General features: G+C 46.2%; 1 protein-coding gene across 7 annotated transcripts in view; it reads right to left on the bottom strand.

Annotated features, from left to right (window-relative positions):
• RALGPS1 (Ral GEF with PH domain and SH3 binding motif 1) overlaps positions 1-20841 on the bottom strand; it is a 276710-nt gene that overhangs the window by 194415 nt on the left and 61454 nt on the right. For all 7 annotated transcript variants that reach the window (XM_047069752.1, XM_047069704.1, XM_047069713.1 and 4 more), the window contains exon 5: positions 17794-17844. In XM_047069752.1, the coding sequence (XP_046925708.1) occupies positions 17794-17844 (51 nt within the window). The remainder of the gene's footprint in view (positions 1-17793; positions 17845-20841) is intronic.

Below are 20841 nucleotides of genomic sequence, written 5' to 3'. Positions count from 1 at the left end.
AAGTTTGCTTTAAACTCTCATTTCCCAAGAGAGTCAGGGCTTCGGAGCCCTCCGTGCCCTAGCATTTGGGCCCTGCCTGTCTGCCCGTCTAGTCAGAAGGCAAACAACACAGGCTATTTGTAATGACAGGCAAACACTAATGAATTTCGGAGCACGTCTGGTGCTTGCATTTATGGATCATAAAATCATCTGGCTTCTTCTCCCCCCGTGCTGACATGCCAATGAGGCAACCCCAAGTATTTATAGGCAGGAAGGGGCTGCCAGGACCACTCTGTGAGAGGGAGGCTGGGGGTTGAGGGGGGATGGCTTGTTAGCCTTCCCATTACATGCAAACCCATTCTTATGCTCTTACATCCAGCCTAAACCTTGGCATGCAAAATCCCGTTAAACAGTTATTTATTTTTTTAAACATCTTGGGGTGGGAAAGAGTCAACCTGACTGTCTCGATTGCCTACAGGTATGAACCTAGTCAGAAGTCACCAAAATGGTTTTTTAAATATCAGCCAGATATAAAGAAAGGATTTAAAATGCAGTTAGATTTTTCCAGTTAAACATATAATTTCCTTAATACACCCTGCTAAATTCTAAGTGTCTAGAGGAAAGGTACTTCCATAAAACGTAGGCTTTTGGTCTGGGAACACCCCACACACGCTCAGCCACCCGGGCAGAGCCCAGCCAAGGTGGAGACCCGGATCCAGCCACCCTGCCATGACCACCTGGGAGGAAGGGACCATGGTAGCTCTGGGACCCCTCCCACCCAGTGGAGGTCTGGGGGCACCTCTACAGAACCCAAACAGCCCAGACTGATCACAGGCTATCTGGGGCCCTCCAGAGGCCAACCCTCATTTCTTAAGGAGGCACACATCAGGGACCACAGGAAGAGTTCTAAAATGCGGAATGAGCTCCCGTGTTAGGGGATCTTTCTTGACCCCAAATAGCAGTGTGAAGTTCACTTCCTAATGGCCAGGTGTCCCCACATCTGTCCTAAGTCTGTGTGCAAGCAAAGTCCGTCTAAACATGGACAATTCGGGGCCATTAATTTGCAGGAGCCGTCACTCATTCAGGCAGCAGGCATCACTCCAGCAGGCACTGAGTCACTAACTGTTGACTGAATGAGAGGTATCCTCTATCAACTGTCAGGAAGCGAAGTGATTTGAAAAACGGAGTTCTCCAGATAGTGGAGGACCAACTCTTCAAGCACAGCAACTTTTTATTCAGTGCATCTGTGAAAATTTACCGAGCAAATACTATGTGCCCAGCACTGTGCCCAGCATTTGAGAGACAGAGACACTAAATATGGTCCTGCCCTGGAGTTTTAGGATCTAATGAAAACTAAGGGTTCCCTACCCAGTAAAATGTGAGCAAACAATCATGTGAAAAGTTGCACACAATTTATCTTAACATTACATCTAAATGAAAATCTTTTCGGAGATTATTTCTCTCCGATGTTTTTCAAGCAAAAATAGAAAATTAGTACCAATGTCCTGAAAAGAATCAAAAGAAATCCAACTGTGCCAAAAGGGCGAACAGGAGCCATAATGCGGCTCCTGTTGCTGCCAGGCACCAGAGAGGCAGTTACCGGGAGTTGACACATGGAACCTCGCACAGGCCGTCGGGCTCTACCCCTGACCCCTGACATCGATTCACCTCTGTGGCCTCAGTCTTCCCATCTGAAAATGTAGATAATAACAGCGTCTACCTTATAAAATCATTGTGAATATTCAATGGTTCAATCTGTGTAAAATTATTAGAATGCTGACTGACACATAGTAATAAGCACTCAGTAAATACAGGTATAATTAATACTACTAAATGCAAAGTTACTACTGTGAAGCCTTGACGTTCAACATACACAGTGCTGCTTGACACATGACACCTCGACATTCAGTCAACCTGACTTTTTTGTTTACCAACAGCTGCGGAAAACCTGACTCTCAAAGGAAGGCAGCGGCCCATCAGACCATCGCTCCAAAGCCCACTGATGAGAGTCAGCGAGTGTCAGATGTCAAGGACCAGCACCATCCTCCACGAGTTTTCCAGCTGAATCGATGCCACATCATTTTCTCTTCCCTGAAGCCACTGGGGAAAGGACTACAAAGGTCTCCTTCACTGATGGGTTGTCCCCAATGAAAGACTGTGAATCCAAACTCCCTCTTTGCATTTGACTGAGTAGCGCCAGCCTTCCAAAGAGAAGGGTACCGCTCCCAGGTGTCTCCAGATTTCTGCTGCTAACGGCTTAGCAGGACTCTGCCACGCCCAGGCTGCACAAATATTTCTTCCAGCAGCAGAAAGTTTACAGACTTGTCCAGCCCAGTCTCCTCTTCTAGAGGGTAGCATGGCCAAAACCACCCATTTTTCAGAAACAACTATAGTGGTGAATTGATTTACCTCATTCGCACGGCCAAAAATATCTAGAAAGCAAGCCAAGTCATGAATGAATTCCTCTTTCTCTGTTTTGTGTATTTTCCTTTACTTTCAAAGAAAAAAAAAGTAGACTTTCAGTTTGAAGTTCAGTCAAGTACTTCAAGACTTGTCCTTTGGAGAGCCAGCGAACTCCTGGGTACTCGAAGCAGCTTTCTGTTCTGCTCCATTTCACAGCAAAGCCTCCCGAGAAGGCTGGAACTCAAGGCCCCAGCACTGACAGCATCGCAGGCTTTCAAAGCAGGCTTTCAGGACCACCGCGGTCTTTGACATCAACGCTGGCACAGAAAGTCCCAGCCACAGTGGCAGGTGGGCCTCCCGGCTTCATCAAAGCTGCAAAACCAGATGTGTCGCCAGACAAAGCAGAAGCTTCATCCACGCACAGATAGCCTTGACGTGCCTTTCGGTCAAAATTTAGCTTGGCAAAGAAACTGTTTGCCATCTTGAAGACTTGGAAGTTCCCCAAAGAGGTTCACAATGTAAGAATTCTTCTTGGATGCTGACAACTTGCAGGTAACAGATACCAACAGGAGCTGGATGCGCCGACGCTATCATTAATAGTTTGTGCAACGCATTTCAAAAGAAACGGCGCAGCTGCTGACTCTTTCCATGACCTACTTCAAAATGCCAGAAGACAGGTCAGTTCTTCTAGAAATGATGTCGTTTGACACAGGAACTGCTTTAATCTCCTTCCCCTGTTCTGAGCCACAGCTCAGCCCCAGTCAGGTCCAAGTTCTGTGGTTTCACCAAGTTCTCTCCTGTCAGGAGCGACTTCTCTGGCAAGTTTGAAGGCTTTTGTGTTGGGGCAAGACCAAGTGTGGAGAAATGGCAGGTCTTTCCAGGTCAAGGCTTCTTCCCCGCAAAGGTTTCCTCCCCGCCACGCATCTTTGGGAGGTGGGTGCTCTTTCCCCTTTCCAGGCGTCACGTGATCACTGCCAAGGGTCCTATTGCTGCCGCCTGGATTTGGGTTATGAAAGTTAGCCCAAAGATTATGTGAGCTTCACTCACTCTCTTCATTTGATGCTTCCCAACTTAAGCCGGGTTTGACGTAAATGCAAACAGGTGCACAGAGTCATAAAGGTAAGGTACGATGTTATAAATTCTTTTCTCGGGGAAAATAGTAGACAACAGAACACGGTGACAATGAAAACTGTCATCATCCAGATGGCGTTATGCTACCCTACACACTTTCAGAGTAGAATGATACCTGCATATAATTTGAGAAAAATAACGTATTTTCCCACAGAAGATAGTTTTCAAAATAAAGGAGGCTTTTGCTTCTGCTTATGATAAAGTAACTAATATCAGATTATCTATAAGAACTGGATAAAGTCGGGTGCCTGGGTGACTCAGTCAGTTAAGCGTCCAACTCTTGATCTCGGCGCAGGTCATGATCTTGCAGTTTGTGAGTTCAAGCCCTGGGTTGGCCGGGCTCTGTGCTGACAGGTGGAGCCTGCTTGGGATTCTCTCTCTCCTCTCTCTCTCTCTGTCCCTCTCCCGCTTGTGCGCTCTCTGTCTCTCACAAATAAATAAATAAAGACTTTTTAAAAAATGAGGATAAAATAACAACAAAAGCCTGGCTATTTAAAGATGGACAGCCACCAAAGCCACCAGGATTTGAGGGCCCAAGACCCAAGAAGGAAGGGAAACACACGGAGGTGAACTCTACACTCACTTCTAATTCATCCTCTGATGAGACCTGTGTTGACAAAGGTGCAGACAGAACAACCGAGACCCTCACAACCCGCTGGTGAGAATGCAAGTGGGGGTGACCACTTCTGAAAACAGCGTAGCAGTATCTATTAAGCCAAACACACACATTCCTTACGACCAAGAAATTCCACTCCTGGATATTACACTCATGAGAAATACACTCATGAGAGTTTAACAAGCTGTGTTCACATTTGTTTGCAGCAATATGACTCATAAGAGCCCCAAACTGGAAACAGTCAGATATGCCTCAACATTGGAAAGGGTAAATAAAATACGGCCTACTCACACAATGAATGGAATACTATACAGAAATGCAAAAGGATACTACAACTCCTGCTAACGCAAAAACATGACAAATCTCATGCATGTAATGTTAAGTAAAAATAGGTAAAAAGTATGTGCAACAGGATTCCATTTATATAAAGTTCAAAAACAGACTGGACTACCGACAGTAGTTAGGGTAGAGGTTATACTTGGAGGTCATTAATGAGTTGGGAGGGAATGAGGCAGGCTTCCAGGGCGTTGGTACATTCTATATCTTCATCCAGTGGCGGCAGCTGTATGGTTTGTTTACTTTGTAAAAATGCACTGAGTTGCAACCTTAAGATTTATGTACTTTATGTATGTACTTTAAAAATCTCTTTAAAAGGGGCGCCTGGGTGGCTCAGTCGGTTAAGCGTCCGACTTCAGCTCAGGTCATGATCTCGCGGTCCGTGAGTCCGAGCCCCGCGTCGGGCTCTGTGCTGACAGCTCAGAGCCTGGAGCCTGCTTCGGATTCTGTGTCTCCCTCTCTCTCTGACCCTCCCCTGTTCATGCTCTGTCTCTCTCTGTCTCAAAAATAAATAAACATTAAAAAAAATAAAGAAAGAAAATAAAAATCTCTTTAAAAGATAATAAAAATGTGTGGGATGAAGCTAAAGAAATGCTTGGAAGGAAACTTACGGCACTATACACCTACACTAGAAATGAACAAGGGGCACCTGGGTGGCTCAGGCAGTTAAGCATCCGAGTCTTGATTTTGGCTCAGATCATGATCTCACAGTCTGTGAGTTCAAGTCCTACATCAGGCTCCATGGTGACAGGCAGAGGCTGCTTGGGATTCTCTCTGCCTCTCTCTGCCCCTCCCCCTGCTTGCTTGCTCTCTCTGTCTCTCTCTCTCAAAATAAATAAATAAACTTAAAAAAATAAAGAAATCAATAAGATAAAAAATAGACTTCCTTCTATAAAAAAAAAAAAAAAAAAGGAAATGAAGAAAAGCCTCAATCATTGACCTAGCTTCTACTTTAAAAAACGAGAGGAGCAAATTAAACCCAAAGTAAGCAGAAGTAAATAACGAAAAATATGAACAGAAATCAATGGACAAGAAAACAGAAAAGCAAGAGAAAAATATTAATGGAACCAAAAGCTCTTTTTTGAGATCAATAAAATCAATAAACTTAGCCAGACTGATAGGAAAAAGGAAAGTAGACATAAACCATCCACACCAGGAATTAGAAAGAGGAAATCATTACAGATCCTACAGGTAATTAAAAGAATAAGGGAGGGTTGCCTGGCTGGCTTAGTTGGCAGAACATGTGACTCGATCTAGGGGTCATGAGTTCAAAACCCACATTGGGCGTGGAGCCTACTAAAAAAACAAACAAACAAAAAAGGTAAAGGAATATTATGAAAAACTTCATGTGAAAAACATTTAACAACTTATATAAAACAGACAAACTCATTTAAAAAAACACAGCCACAGCTTACTAAAAACAAAAACAGATTACCTAAATAGCTCCATATCTATGAGAGAAATTGAATTCATAGTTAAAAACCTTTCCACAACAATCTAGCAATTGCACTCCTTGCCCAAAGGAGTTGAAAATGTACATTCACACAAGCCGAGATATTCCTCACTAGGACAGGTAAATGCATAAACTGTGGCAATTCCCAATAATGGAATATTACTCAGCGATGAAACAAAATGAGCCATCAAGCCATGAAGGGACGTGGAAGAACCTTGCAGGTATAGTACCAACTGAAAGAAAGCTATCTCACTGTCTGATTCCAACTCTGCGACATGCTGGGAAAGGCAAAGCTATAGAGACACTTAAAAAAATCAGCAATTGCAGAGGTTGGGGAGAGAGAAGTATGAACAGGAAGAGCACAGAGCATTTTCAGGGCAGTGAAACAAGTGTGTATGATACTATCATGGTGGATATGTGTCATTGTGTCATATGTGTCAAAACCCCCACAATGTACAACTCCAAGAATGAACCCTGATGTAAACAATGGGCTTTGGGTAAAAATGATATATCTTTTCTTTTTTACATTTTTTACATTTTTTTACAACCATCATTTGCAAGAAGCGTACCACTCTGATGGGGATGTTGACAGTAGGGGAGGCTGTGCATGTGGTGGGGGAGGGGCAGGGGCAGGGAATATATGGGAACTCTTTCTTTGTATTTTCTTCCCAGTCTTACTATGAACCTAAAATTGCTCTATAAAACAGTCTATTTAAAAGGAAAAAAACAAAAACCTTTCTGAAAAGAAAACTCCAGGTCCGTGTGGCTCTGCTAGTGAAACCTACCAAATATTTAAGAAAAAAAACCATACCAATTCTACATAAACTCCTTTGGTAAACTGAAAAGGAAGGAATGCTTCCCAACTTATTTTGACGTCAGCATTACATTGATACCAAAACCAGAAAAAGACATTTTACAAGAAAAGAAAAATATAGACCAATATTCCTCATGAACACATGCCAAAATTCTTAACAGAATTTTAGCAAATCAAATCCAACAATATACAAAAAGGATTCTACATCATGACCAGGTGGGGTTTATCACAGGAATGCAAGGTTGGTTTTAACATTCAAAAATCAATCATGCAACTCTCTATAGTAACAGACTAAAAAAGAAAAATCATATGATTATATGAATAGATACAGAAGAAACATGTGATAAAACCCCATCTATATCCATTCCAGATAATTCCCAATTCTCAGCAAATTAGGATCAGAAGGGAATAGCCTCAACCTGATAAACGGCAAATGAAAAACCTACAGCCAACATCTAACATCATCCTTAACCACGAAAGACTACTTTTCCTTCCAGACCAGAAACAAGCCAAAGATATCTGCTCCCACCACTTCTACTCAACACAGTAGTAGAGGTTATGGCCAGTGAATAAGGCAAGTCAAAGAAATAAAAGCATCCAGTTTAGAAACAAAGAAGACTGTTGTTATTCACAGAATTCATCATCTGTATAGAAAACTCCTGAGAACCTACCAAAGAGCTAGTAAAATAAATGAGTTTAGCAAAGTTGTAAGACATAAGGTCAATTTTTAAAATGTCTGTAGGGGTGCCTGGGTGGCTCAGTCAGTTGAGCGTCCAACTCTTGATTTTGGCTCAGGTCATGATCTCACAGTTCAGGTCATGATCTCATAGTTCATGGGATCAAGCCCCACATCGGGCTCTGTGCTAACAGTGCAGAGCCTGCTTGGGATTCTCTCCCTCTCTCTGCCCCTCACCCACTCACGCTCATGTGCTTTCTCTCTCTTTCTCTCTCTCTCTCTCTCTCTCTCTCTCTCTCAAAATAAATAAACTTTAAAAAAATTTTTTAAATGTCTATATTTCTATAAACTAGCAACGTGCAATTGGAATTTAATTTAAATAAAATACCACTTATAGCAGCACAGAAAATACAACATTTAGGAACAAATCTGACAAAAGACATGTAGGATCTGCACACTGAAAACTATAACATTCCTTAAATATTTAAATTAAAGAAGACCTGGGGTGCCTGGATAGCTCAGTCGGTTAAGCATTTGACTTTGCCTCAGGTCATGATCTTGCAGTTTGTGAGTTCGAGCCCCACGTCGGGCTCTGTGCTGACAGCTCGGAGCCTGGAGCCTGCTTCGGACTCTGTGTCTCCCTCCCTCTCTGCCCCTCCCCCGCTCATGCTCTATCTCTCTAGGTCTCAAAAATAAATAGACATTAAGAAAAATTTTTTTTAATTAAAGAAGACCTAAATATGTGGATACACATAGTGTGTTCATAGTTCGGGTGACCCAGTATTGTTAAGATGTTAACTGTCCCCAGATTGATCTACAGATTCTGTGTGATCATAATCAACATCCTAGCAGGCATTTTTGTAAAACTAACAAGCTGATTTTGAAATTCATATGGAAATGCAAAGGACTAGAATAGCCAAGACAATTTGAAATACAAGAACACATTTTAAGAACTGATTCTCCCTAAATTTCAAGAAGACCATAGCGGGAGTGGGAAAGGAGGGAGGGATTTCAAGGAGTGAGAGGAAACTTTTTGGGTGATGGGTATGTTTATTGTTTTGATTCGATGATGGCTTCACAAATGTTGTGAAGGCTTCATCAAATTGTTGGCTTTATTTACGCATGGTTTGCTATATACCTATCACACCTCAAGCTGAAAAAAATCTCATTCAGTTCTCATGTCCAATTTTTTGAAGTAGTACTATTATCAACTCCATTTTACAGAAATGGAAACTGAGACTCAGAGACAGTAAGCGACCTGAGCACGGCCACACAGATACATACCGAATCCTCTCACTCCAAAGCCCAAGCTCTTAATTAAGCTTTGGGGAATACAGAAACAAATGCTTTTCTACCTGCCTCTCATTCATTCAACAAGTATTGACAAGTACTGATCCTGTAATGTGCCACCATGGCTGGAGTAAGGGACCCCAGCAGTGACAGAGAAAGTCCTTTCCTCGGACAGCTTGACACATTGCTGGCCCAGGGTCCCTCTAAGCTTGACCTAATAGCACTGTTGTTCGTTTTCTCTTTGTCACATCCCTGACTTCTCTCAAAAGAGAAGAAATACCCTGTGAGTTTCTGCCATGTGCCAAGCCATCTGCCTGGGACAGACATCATTTCTACTTAAGGATAAGGAAATGGAGACACAGGGAGGTGCAGGGGCCTGCCACAATCACACAGCTAGAGAGTAGCAGAGCTGGGTTGCAAATGCAGACCTTCCTGCCTCTGAAGCTTAGGGTCCTCCCATCACATCAAACTGGAATCATGCAGCTGCTCTTAACACAGAGTCCTCACAAACCTTGTTTTCCTTGCAGACAAAATCACAACCAGGAGCCAAGTCCCCATGGATAAAAACAGCTGTTCACCAAAGGTTCTGTTTTATGTTATTAATTCATTTAAAAGGAAATCTGGTCTCTAACCAGCACTATTGTCATATCCACACCCAAGAAGAGGGAAAAAAATGAGTCTGGAAGGTGCAAAGTGGTGGTTTCATTGGCTCAAATGCGCTGCTGGCCCATGTCTGCAGGCAGACCTGATTCCTGCCACCGCGGCTCTCCCCTCCCACGAGGCCAAGTGTTTTTCTGGCGCCCAGCGAGGGACTCCAACCTCTGCCCACATCTTGAATGGAGTTTGGGGGAAGCCTTTTCCACTTTGCTTCTGTTGTGACAAGAAGTCGTTACGGTGGGTAGAGCAACTACCAGGAAATGAGAAGCAAATAACAAATGCAAACTCAGAGCAATTAACAGATGAGAGGCTGTGGCTCAGACTTCCGGTGCCGACACCAGCGCTGACGGGCCTCGCGCTGGAGCCATCCACCCCGTGTCTTGGCCCCGAATGGAGGGCCCCTGGACCACCCCCCTACTACCGAATTCAGTTTTTTGAACCAAGGGAGGCACTACAGCACTGAAGAGGATTCAATGAGATATACCATCATTATCACTACCGCACCCTCAATGCATTCAACAAGTGACATCAGGATCGGGCACTGGGCTGGGTCACAGGATATGGAGGGAATAGTATTGGCATGCTGAAAAGTGCTATGCACGGGAAGCAGGAGACGGTGTGATGAAAGGGAGCATGAGGGGAACCTGCATGATTCCCAGTCTGGGGCTCCCACCTGCTCATTCCATCTCTGGGACCGGGAGTGGCGGGGGGGGGGGGGGGGGGGGGAGGGACCAGGGAGGCTATGGGCAGCACAGCGCAGCGGGCTTGGGCTTGCTGAGGCCGGGAGGTCTGCTGCTGGCCCCTCACGCGGCCTGACCAGCAAGGGTGAAGGAGGTGTGCATCCAAGGAGCAGTGGGGAGCCTCTCAGAGGGTTCTAGGCATGAAAGGGTCAGACTGTGGCTTTAGAAAGATGTCTCTGGATACAGAACGGAGGTTGGGAGGCAGGATTAAATATGGAGAGATGTGACCGAAGGAAAGGTGGCAGAGACTCAGGCTAGGCTGGGACAGTGGAGGGAAATAAATGGTCTGAGAAAACTGCCCAGCATGTGACCTGAGAGAGGGGTTTTAATGATGTCATCGAAACTGATCTCCTCTTTACAAATAACTGCCTGCTGGCGACGTGCTTCCCTTCTCCTAGGGCCAAATGCTGTGACTCCAAGGAGCAGCAAAGACACACAGGGTTTTGTCTGACATCCAACACTGACCTCGGCTTTCTGGAATGCCCGCTTCTTCAGAGCAGGCAACCCGGCATCCAGACAAAAGGCCAGAGGGTCAGGTTCCTGAACCCACAGGCAGTGTTTTCCTGCACTGCAACGTGTCATGTGGCCCAGAGGAAATGGTGTACTTCAGCAGGGAGTCTCCCATTCCTGCTGATCAGCCCTTCCACAGACCAGCAGATGCAGGTCAAGGTGCTCAGACGCCACGAGCCCTGAGGCAGGAAGGGTGAAGCGAAACTTCTCTAGAGTAAGTGCCCCACAGGGATGCAAGCTCTCTCAGGATAAAGCCTCTTGTCCCCGAATATCCATTAATATTGCTCTCTTCCTCATTCTAACCCATTTGCCTTTCTCTCTAAGCCCCAGCTTCCCCCCAGGGCCCCAGTGAGCACAGCCAGGATCCCAAGCCCATCCAGACCAGCCCTTGCTTGCCTTCCGCTACCCCTGAGCTCCTGGCCTGTGCCAGGCCCTGGCCCTGAAGCCTAGTGGCAGGTGCTGGTGACACACTGGTGGTCCCTTACCTCATGCGGCTCCCAGTCTAGGCCCACAGCCGTCCTCTGGGGGAAGTCCAGGCTACCCCTGGCACCTCCAACTCCCTTCCACATTGCTGTCAGTGCCCTGGCCTTTGGCTCTGGCCCACAGTCTCCTCCTACCCTCTCCTGCCTTCGTCTCCAGAGACGTCACTACACTGGGTGGTGTACCTTCTCACCCCCCGGGGTCATACCATACCCCCCTTCTCCGGGAGAGACCTTCACCGCCGCCCCCACGGCAGCCCCCTGAAGGCACAGCCACATCCCATCAAGCAGTCTCCAGAGCGACCCCACCTCGCAGACCCCGCACTCTGCCATCACTCTCCCTCTGTGACCTCCTGGCCTCCAGCTCATTCCCCAACTCCAAACCAAATCTGTGCTTTGCCCCCTGCTTGACCTCTGGTTCCCCAGCCCTCCTTGAGTCTTCCAGGCACATCCCTCTCCAGCCCTTCCAGCCTCCCTCTCCCAGGCTAAACACTTGGCTTCCAGGCTCTCTTCCTCCCCCTCTGCCCTCTGCTCTTCCTTCCACTCCCCGAACGCACAGTCCACTCCTCTCTTGCCTGTTTCTTCTCGTCTTTGGCCTCACAGTAGCTTCATAACTGGCCTAATACCAGGCCCTCTCCTCTCTGGTGCTACCACCCCGGCCTCAGACACACTCTTGCAAAGCTCCTGACCAGTCTCCTGACTCCAGTCGGTTCTGTCTCAGGCAGTGAGAATGAACTTCCTAAAATACACACCTGTCCATGTTACTCCCTTTGTGAAATCCCTCCATGAATCCCCAAGCCGAACAACATAGAGCTCTGCCTCCCGCCCATCCCTACCCCACATTCTTCTCGATGCCTCTACATCCTGACAATACTTGTCTATTGTATGTTCAAGTATCTGTCCCTTCTTCTCACTGGATTATGCCCGTGTCCCCTCCATCTTTGTCTCTCCAGCATGTAGCACAGCACACTGATAAATGAACGAATGAATGAAAGTCAGTAAATGGGCGAAGGTCAGTCAGACTACTGGGGACTCTGGCAGCGGGGACAGAGCAATGTCCACAGGGGCAGCAAAAAGACTGGGAAAAACTCAGGCACCCACTAAGGCTCGTTTCCTTCATACTCAGGCCTGCCGGACACCCATGACCCTGCATGCCCCCAGCTGCAAGAGAATGACACGCTGCCTTCTGGTAAGCGCCTGTTGTGCCGACATCCCTGACAATGGTGCCCTTGAGGAGCACAGAACCGAGAGAATAGCAGGCCTGCCTTTTCTCCTCCCCAGCCATCCGGCACCAAATGTAGTGTTAAATTTCACTAAATATATGATTTGCCTTTTCAGTGCGTTATCCACTCTGCCTGAAATGCCCTTCCCAACCCCCATCCCATTGCCCAAACCACCCCTTCAGCCATCAAGGCTCAGGGCCAATGTGCCAACTCCAAGGCAGAGTGACTCTCCCCACTGATGTCTCCAGGGCCTTCAGGCACCAGGGTGTAAGTCATCTAGACCTCAGCCTCCCTGCCACCTGGGGACCAGGATGTGAACGCAGACCTCAAGGACTCCAGAACAGCGTTTTGACCCACTCCACTATTCAAAGCATCACCTCCTTGGAGCCAGGCGCTCCCACATGGGCGTCGCCGAATGTTCTGCTGGCACAACCTCACATCAGTGACACACGCAGCCTGTTCCAACTGCTCACCAGTGAGAGGAAACGGCGACAAGTCATTGGGAACTTATTGCGTGCGGGCACTGTACTAAGTTCTCACTCACCCACTGTAAGGTAAAAAGTGTGATTTCCCCCATTTTACATGTGAGAAAACAAGCATAAAGAGAATGAGTAACTTGTCCAAAGTCTGAGCTCCTCAGGGTGAGGCCAGGACTCAAGCCCGGCTTTGTCGGATGAGTCCCTGCTCTCAAGCACCGTGCAGGTGAGTGGACCCAGTGGCCCAGTGTGGAAAGACCCCTAGGCTGAGTGACGCACAGGTCGTGCCCATTTCCAGCACATTCTAAGAACAGTCGCTTCCCCTTGATGCACTTCACATCGGAACCAATGACAAAACCAGTTCTGACAGCTCCACTGGCCTCTGAGAAACTGCTGGGCCTTCACTTTCCTAGGCTGGGAGTTGGGCACAATGACCGCGATATTTGGAGGGAATACTGGTGGGGACAAAATGCCACCCCGAAAATGTACCACACAAGACTACCGCCGCCAGGACGCCTCAGAAAGACCTTCTTCACAATGCAGCCTTCAGTCCAAGCCCCGCCAGCTGGGAATCCACCTATCCCCTGCGACCCAATCCACCACGGGGGTGATGGGGCTCTGGGCCACAGCATAGAGGTTAAACCCAGCTGTGAGCCGTTATGCTGCAAAGTTCTATCTGCATTCACTCGCCAGTGTTTGATAAAATTGGTCACTTGATAGAGTCACCAGGGAACAGGGCAGTTATGGCTCCATACTCGCTAACTTCCATTTTCCTTGCTCTCTGCCAATCCTTAACTCACCGTCTGCCAAGCTTCCTCCAAGCCCTGGGCCGATGCTCTTGTGGTCTCCTTTGCAGAAACAGGCAGAAGCCACAGTTTTACCCTCAGTTATCAACAGCATTTGGAAATTTGAATCTTCAAAGGCTGAGCTCACCAGGCAAAACCCTTGTTTTGGGGGAAGTGGTTCCACCACAAAACAGGCACCCTGGTCATAATGTTCCCTTAATTGGTACGTGCCCGCCTTGGCAATGTGCCAGACACAGCCAGATAACATTCTGCTCCCTACTTTTCTCATTCATTCATTCTCCACTCATTCAGCAAACAGTTATTGAGTATCTACTGTGTTCCAGGCACTGGGATCCAACAGGGTCTCTCAGGAGGCAGACTCCAGAACCAAGTGAGCATGGCCCTCCTCCTTCTGCCCTGGTGCTTCCCAAAGCCTTTTGGAGGAGTCAAGGAACGGGCCCCACTTGGGTGTAGAAGTGGTACAAGGAAGGGAAGACAAGAAGAAAAGGTGCCAAAGACAAAGAGAACTGCAAAGAATTATTGTGTGTATATATATGATGGGATAATACAAAAACGTAATCATTTAATGTTGTTAGGAACCCAAACTGTCAGTGTAAAAGAAATCATGGGGGAAGGGAAGGGGAAAAAAAATAGTTACAAACAGGGAGGGAGGGAGGCAATCCATAAGAGACTCTTAAATACAGAGAACTGAGGATTGACAGGGGGAGGGGGGGAGATGGGTAATGGGCACTGAGGAGGGCACTTATTGGGATGAGCACTGGGTGTTATATGTAAGTGATGAATCACGGGAATCTACCCCCAAAACCAAGAGCCCACTGTATACACTGTATGTTAGCCAACTGACAATAAATTATATTTTAAAAAATCCCATGAAAATCAAGGGAATTAAGCTCGAAACACTGTAATGTTAGATGTGAACTGGAAAGACCAACATTATATTGGTCACATGCCTACAAATGACCCTCAAATCTCAGAGGCTTACACCAGCAATATTAATTTCACACTCCGAGGTCGGCAGAATGGCTGCGGGTCAGCCAACCTCCACTGGGCTCACTGGGGCAGGGCCAGGTTAGGCTGGAGTGCAGGCTTTGGGTTAGGTCGGGTCATCCATGACATCCTCATTTTTGGACTCAGGCTGAACGAGCAACAGCTACCCGTACATCACAGAGAGTGGAAGTTCCAAGAGGGCTGGCCATGCCTCTCACTCGCCACGTGCATGCTGTCACTAGTGCCCAAGGCACAGGGCCAAGCCCAAAGTCAATGGGATGAGAAACACACACCACCCACAGGGAAGTCACGCCAAGGGTGAGGAGGGAAGGAAGAGCTGTGGAGAAAGAACACCACCTACCCTAATTATGAACTCGTGACTTTTCCTTTCAAAAATAAATATTTCCTAACCCTGTCCACCAAAAGGGCCTAAAAGCAACTGCAACCTCCTCTCATAAGCATCCTTTCACCCACACTGTGGTTTCTGAGTATTATTCACCAGTAAAAGAAACCAGCGCCCTGAGGGACACCTGATTCCAGGTCTTCAGCAGGAAATGTACAACATAACACTGACATAGCTCATTGCACCAAAGTGCAAGGAAGCTATCAAAACCAAGGGGATCATGTTAAAAGGATACAGGAGCTGCACCAAGGGCTCCCATTGGTTAAGGAAAGGACAATTCACCTATCAAATAGAATAGTGACTACAATTCACTGAAACACAGATCCTCAACCCCACTCTAACCCTATGGAATCAGAATCTCTAAGGATGGACCTAGGTATCTGTATTTTTTTTTAACAGAGCTCCCCAACTGATTCTGAGGCATAAGCAGGTCTGAGAGGCACCAGGCCAAAGGCTTCCTCATCTTCTGGGAGGGCAGATCACTCAGAGTGCCCATCTTGCTCTCAGATGCTGGCCTCTGCTTCCTCGGAAGCCTTGTCAAACTGCTAACTGTCCTTCATTCTTGTCCTTCCAACTCTGGGGTGGTCCAGCCACAATGTGGCAGACATCATCAAGAAGAAAAATTCCAGTTTTCAGTCTACTAACAACAATAACAGCAAAACAGCTGGGACGGCTCCCAGGGTCCTCCTTTTAACCACAGTTTTGACAATGAGTATGAGCAACAAACTCTCCCATTTTTAGCTAACATAGATCAAAGACATTCAAGTTTGGGGTTTCTCCATATATCTCAAAGTAATTAGTTCTTAATCCTCACTCTTTATCAGAAGTACCTGGTAACCCTCCACAAAACAGGGCTGACTGGGCTCCAGGCTCTGACCCAGAGATCCAGATCCAATGGCCGAGAGTGGAATCTGGGCACCCCATGTTTCAGAGGCTGCCCACGTGATTCTGATGTGCAGCCATGATAGACAACCACCGCTCCAAGCTAAAATCTTGAAAGCTAAACATCACCACCTTTATGTCTTATCACAATGTGAATCAAGATATGTCTTGGACGAGGCACCTTCCAAACCTCAGTGCCCCGGGGAAAAGTCTTGGTCTGCCCCTAATTGTGTCTCTAAAGAACTTCCCACCATTTTCCCTCCAACAATCAAGCCTGAGCAGCCGCCCCAGCCCTGGGCACAGGTAGGTTCAGGATTCAGGGCTCACGGCAAGCTGGGCTCCTCTCCCAGAAGCTCAGGACAAAGAATAAAGACTGTAATGTTTAAACTGCTCCAGATCAAAGCCAAGCAGACAACATGATCACAAACAGCTTCAAGCTGAGAACTAAGGCAACCATCATACAAATACTCCTCCAGAAGTCTCCAAAAGGTAGACTGGTTTTTTGTTTTTTGTTTTTTTTTTTATTTAAAAAGAATGGGGATAATTCCATGTTAGAAGAAAACAGTAAAAGATTGGAAGTCAGCCAATTCAAACAAGCAAACATAGTTCTGCTCCCCAAACCTGATAAACATAGTGCACACACACACACACACAGGTGCACGTGCACGCGTGCGTGCGCGCGCGCGCACACACACACACACACACACACACTAATTCAAATCACTGCCACGTCCTCACAAAGATGCTGAGAGCAGCTAGTGGTACTAGTTTCCTCCTCATTTGCAGTAGGTCAGATGCCAGCTCTCAGAAGGCCTAAATCCTTTGTCTGGCTTTGTATTAAAATATGCTGCTTTTCTCAAAGACTTGACAGCTACCATACTATAAGAAGAAGGGTTGTATGTCAAGATAGTTCTGGAATTCACACCATGGTTGCAGCAGACACTTTCTGACCTATCTCCCCATCTACACCCCTCTTCTCTAAAATGTGCACCCCATTCACCAGGCTGGGTCCCCTCAGCTGTGCCTGCCTGTTTGGTCACATACCCCTGGCGTAGATTATGAACCAGCACTAGATATGTGGCTCAGCCGGGCTGGGTTGAGAGCTACTCATCTCAGTCTGGAAGGTGGATTAAAGGAGGATCACATAAATGTGAGCCCTTCGGGGAGGCCAGCTTGGACCACGTGAGCAGACAGGAAAGAAGGCGGGAGAGCAAAAAAGAGGAAACAGCAGAGGCAAGAGGCAGAGACGGCTTGAGTCTTGGTTGGCACTCTAGCTGCCTGAACTCCATGCCTGTGGATTCCACCAAGTGCCCTTTTGTCCTCGTATTAAACTCCTCTTCTGCCTATTCAGCTACTTTGAAATGGATGCCTATCACTTGCCAACAAAAAAAGACCGCTGACTAAAACAACTATAAAGCCTTGTTATCAACTACTAAACATTTCCAGGATATTTTTAAAGACCAAGACCAACTTTTTTCTCTTTATTGAATACGCTGTTTCTAAAAACGTACATATGCTTTTAATGTACATACGTACGTGTTTTGCTGTGGCAACTGGTTTTGAAATCAGAAACAAGGCAACCACCAGAATTTGGGATCAACAAAAAGAAAGCTCTCTAGAAAAAACGTTCCCTCACAGGAGGAGGGAGGGGAAAAGGAATCAGTGTGGGAAGGCCTGGCTCGGTCATGGAGGCCGTGGGCACCGAGTGCCCCCAGCCTCACCCGAGTGGGCCCAACTCAGTGAAATTCTCCACAGAATTCAAACAGCTGGCTCACAGAACGAGCAGCATCAAGAGTGAGAAGCTCCTGGATGCTCTCTCTAACAGGGGCTTAAGTCAGTAATGCATTTATAGAGACTTCAAGAAAGAAACCTGACTAACTCCCCTCTTCCCAGCCACAGTGTTTAGAGCAATTTAAAGGACAGAGTACAGACCTCCGGCTGGATGGCTTTAAACACAGGTATGTCCATTAACGTGATCTGGCTCTGTAACAAAAGAGAATCAGTATTAGAATAAACCGTAAACCAAAGACAGTTGTCATGTTACTTTAAATCTATATAGGGTAAGAACACATTCTCCCATGAGACACAAATTAAGAAAGAACAGAATGAAAAATTTCTAAAATGCCTCTCCTATCCTTCCCCCTTCGTAAATCTTGTCCCCACATCCTTCTTTCTTTAATGGGAGACAAACTCCCAATTTAAGAATTGATAATAGTCATTTGGAGGGTGGAACTGAGACGAAGGGGAACATTTTCAGTTTGGATATTTTTGCACTTTGTGAGTTGTTGTTTCAAGCATGAATTACTTTTGGCATTTAAAAAAGTTGTAGACACAATATTAAAAATTAGAATGCTAAAGAGACACTATCTATTACTCTAAATTTAAATTTTTTAAAAAAACTGTGGCTTATAGAAATTGTACATTTCTTCTGAAGTCTCAGCCTCCTCTAAATTATACAGTAGAGTGCTGCTCAAGATGCATCCGAGGACCATGCTGGACCGCAAACTATTTATTCCACCAGCCCACAATGAGAGAACTTCAGAATTTGAGAGCAAGCATTTGGGAACTTTTATAGCAAATTGCCACATTTTTACTGTATTTTTTTAAAGTATCAGTCCTCAACAGATAGGAGATGAAAAAAAAAATGGCCCTGGGGCGCCTGGGTGGCGCAGTCGGTTAAGCGTCCGACTTCAGCCAGGTCACGATCTCGCGGTCCGTGAGTTCGAGCCCCGCGTCGGGCTCTGGGCTGATGGCTCAGAGCCTGGAGCCTGTTTCCGATTCTGTGTCTCCCTCTCTCTCTGCCCCTCCCCCGTTCATGCTCTGTCTCTCTCTGTCCCAAAAATAAATAAACGTTGAAAAAAAAAAATTAAAAAAAAAAAAAAAAAAATGGCCCTTTACCACAGCTAGCTTGAGAAGCATTAATGCTGTAAATACAGAAAACACATATATATAATTAAAAGGCTGTTCTAGGGGCGCATGGGTGGTTCAGTGAGTAGAGCGTCTGACTCTTGATTTCAGCTCTGGTCATGATCTCTTGGTTCAGGGGTTAAAGCCCCACGTCAGGCTCTATGCTGATAGTGTGGAGCCTGCTTGGGATTTTCTCTCTCTGTCTCTCTCTCTCTCTCAAAATAGATAAATAAACTTAAAAATAAAATAAAATAAAATAAAATAAAATAAAATAAAATAAAAATAAAATAAAATAATAAAAGGCTGGTCCCATCGTTAGCTGCTCATCGGGCAGCAATAAGAGAAAGCATCCTTGCTGATCTTTCCAGGCCAAGGCAGAGACTGAGCTGACTTCACATGACCTGCCCATCTCCACATGTCACCTGGGATGCCAGACATCAGTTAACAGACACCTCTGTGACAGGCCAGGGAAGGAGAGCCAAGGGCATTTGGCTGCCTCCTAATGCAAGAAGATACCCTGCCCCTGGCACACAGGTCAAAGAGGAGGACGTGATGCAGGGGAACGAACTTGGGCTCTGGAACCAGCAGGACTTGGGTGTATGTCTGGGTAACACTGCTTGACGGCAATATTCTCTTTGACCCATGATTTAACCTCTCTCCCAATCTCAGGCGCCACATCTAGGAAATGATGACAATAATCCCTATCTTATAGGATCCTTGGGAATATGTAAGACAAGAAGTGCAGAATGTCTGGCATATGACAGGTGCTCTCTCTAGATACGGATATGCACGTGTGTGTATACACATACATACATACATGCAAGTAGAGAGAGCGCATCTATGTATGGTGTAGAGAGAGAAACACATACACAGAGACCGAGAATGTCTGTCAGGTTCCAGGCATTCTGCACCTCCTATTTTGAATTTTCACAAAGATTATATATACCACAGACCCATGAACAACACAGGGGTTACGGATGCCAACCTTCCACAGTTGAAAATCTGCATATAACTTTTGACTCTCCAAAAACTTAACTACTGATAGCCTACTGTGGACCAGAAGCCTTGCTGATAACATCAACGGCTGATTAACACATTGTATGAATTATATGCTGTATTCTTACAGTAAGGTAAGCTAGAGAAAAGCAAATGTTATTAAGAAAATCATAAGGAAGAGAAAATACATTTACAGTACTGTATTTATTTAAAAACATCTTTATATAAGTGGATGCATACAGTTCAAACCTGTGTGTTCAAGGGTAAACTGTACCCACGTGTGTGTTCATACATTTGTACTTACGTATCATATGTATGCAAAGTCACACAGATGGGCTCATGTATTGGATGTGAACTTATGGCTCCTGACCAATACATGAGCTAAGAAATAAGGGACTATTGATGCATTTGAATATTCATGTATCAAAGTTGCTCTAGAGAACACTTAAAGGAGGCTGTTACATTGGGTCAACAAATACTGTCATGAAAAAAAGCCTCATGTCCAAAATACATGAGAAAAATGACAACAACGCAGTATGTCAGGTGTAACCACAATCCGGGGCTAAGGGGCAGAACTGTGGTTGCCTCTCGGCATAATTTAAAGGTGGTCCAAAAGCACTGGGTTCCTGAGAAGCACAGGATGCAGGCCAAAGCGTACCATCCTCAGGGCTGAGCGGGAGAGGGAAGTCAGCAGGTGGCCTCCGTGGAGAGCCTCTCTGTCCCCTCCAAGGGGCTAGTGCTGCCACTAACGGAAGCTCAGGAGAGGGACAGCAAAGGCGCTGGGAATGAAGAAGCACTTGGGAATCGAGTCCTTCCACCTCTGGGTCTACCCACCAGCAGTAAGGGGGCACTGGACGTCCACACAAGGTGCATCTGGCCCTTGTAACCTGGGTGTCAAGGGACGACTGAGGCCTGGAGGCCTAAAGGTCTGCGTGTCTGGCCCAGAGCTATGTCCCGGGCAGTGCAAACAGACTGGCGATCCTCCTGCCAGACCTGTGGAGACTGCTAGCCAAGTCCCCTCACATTTGGATTAATTCTGTCATCCTGGGGAACAGAACGGCCTTATGGAAACAGGAG

This window comes from Lynx rufus, unplaced genomic scaffold (assembly GCF_022079265.1).
Source record: "Lynx rufus isolate CCGP_SWC_20201006 ecotype Redwood Valley unplaced genomic scaffold, mLynRuf1.p SCAF_10, whole genome shotgun sequence".
Taxonomy (NCBI): Eukaryota; Metazoa; Chordata; class Mammalia; order Carnivora; family Felidae; genus Lynx; species Lynx rufus.
This window is presented reverse-complemented; position numbering and strand designations above follow the sequence as displayed.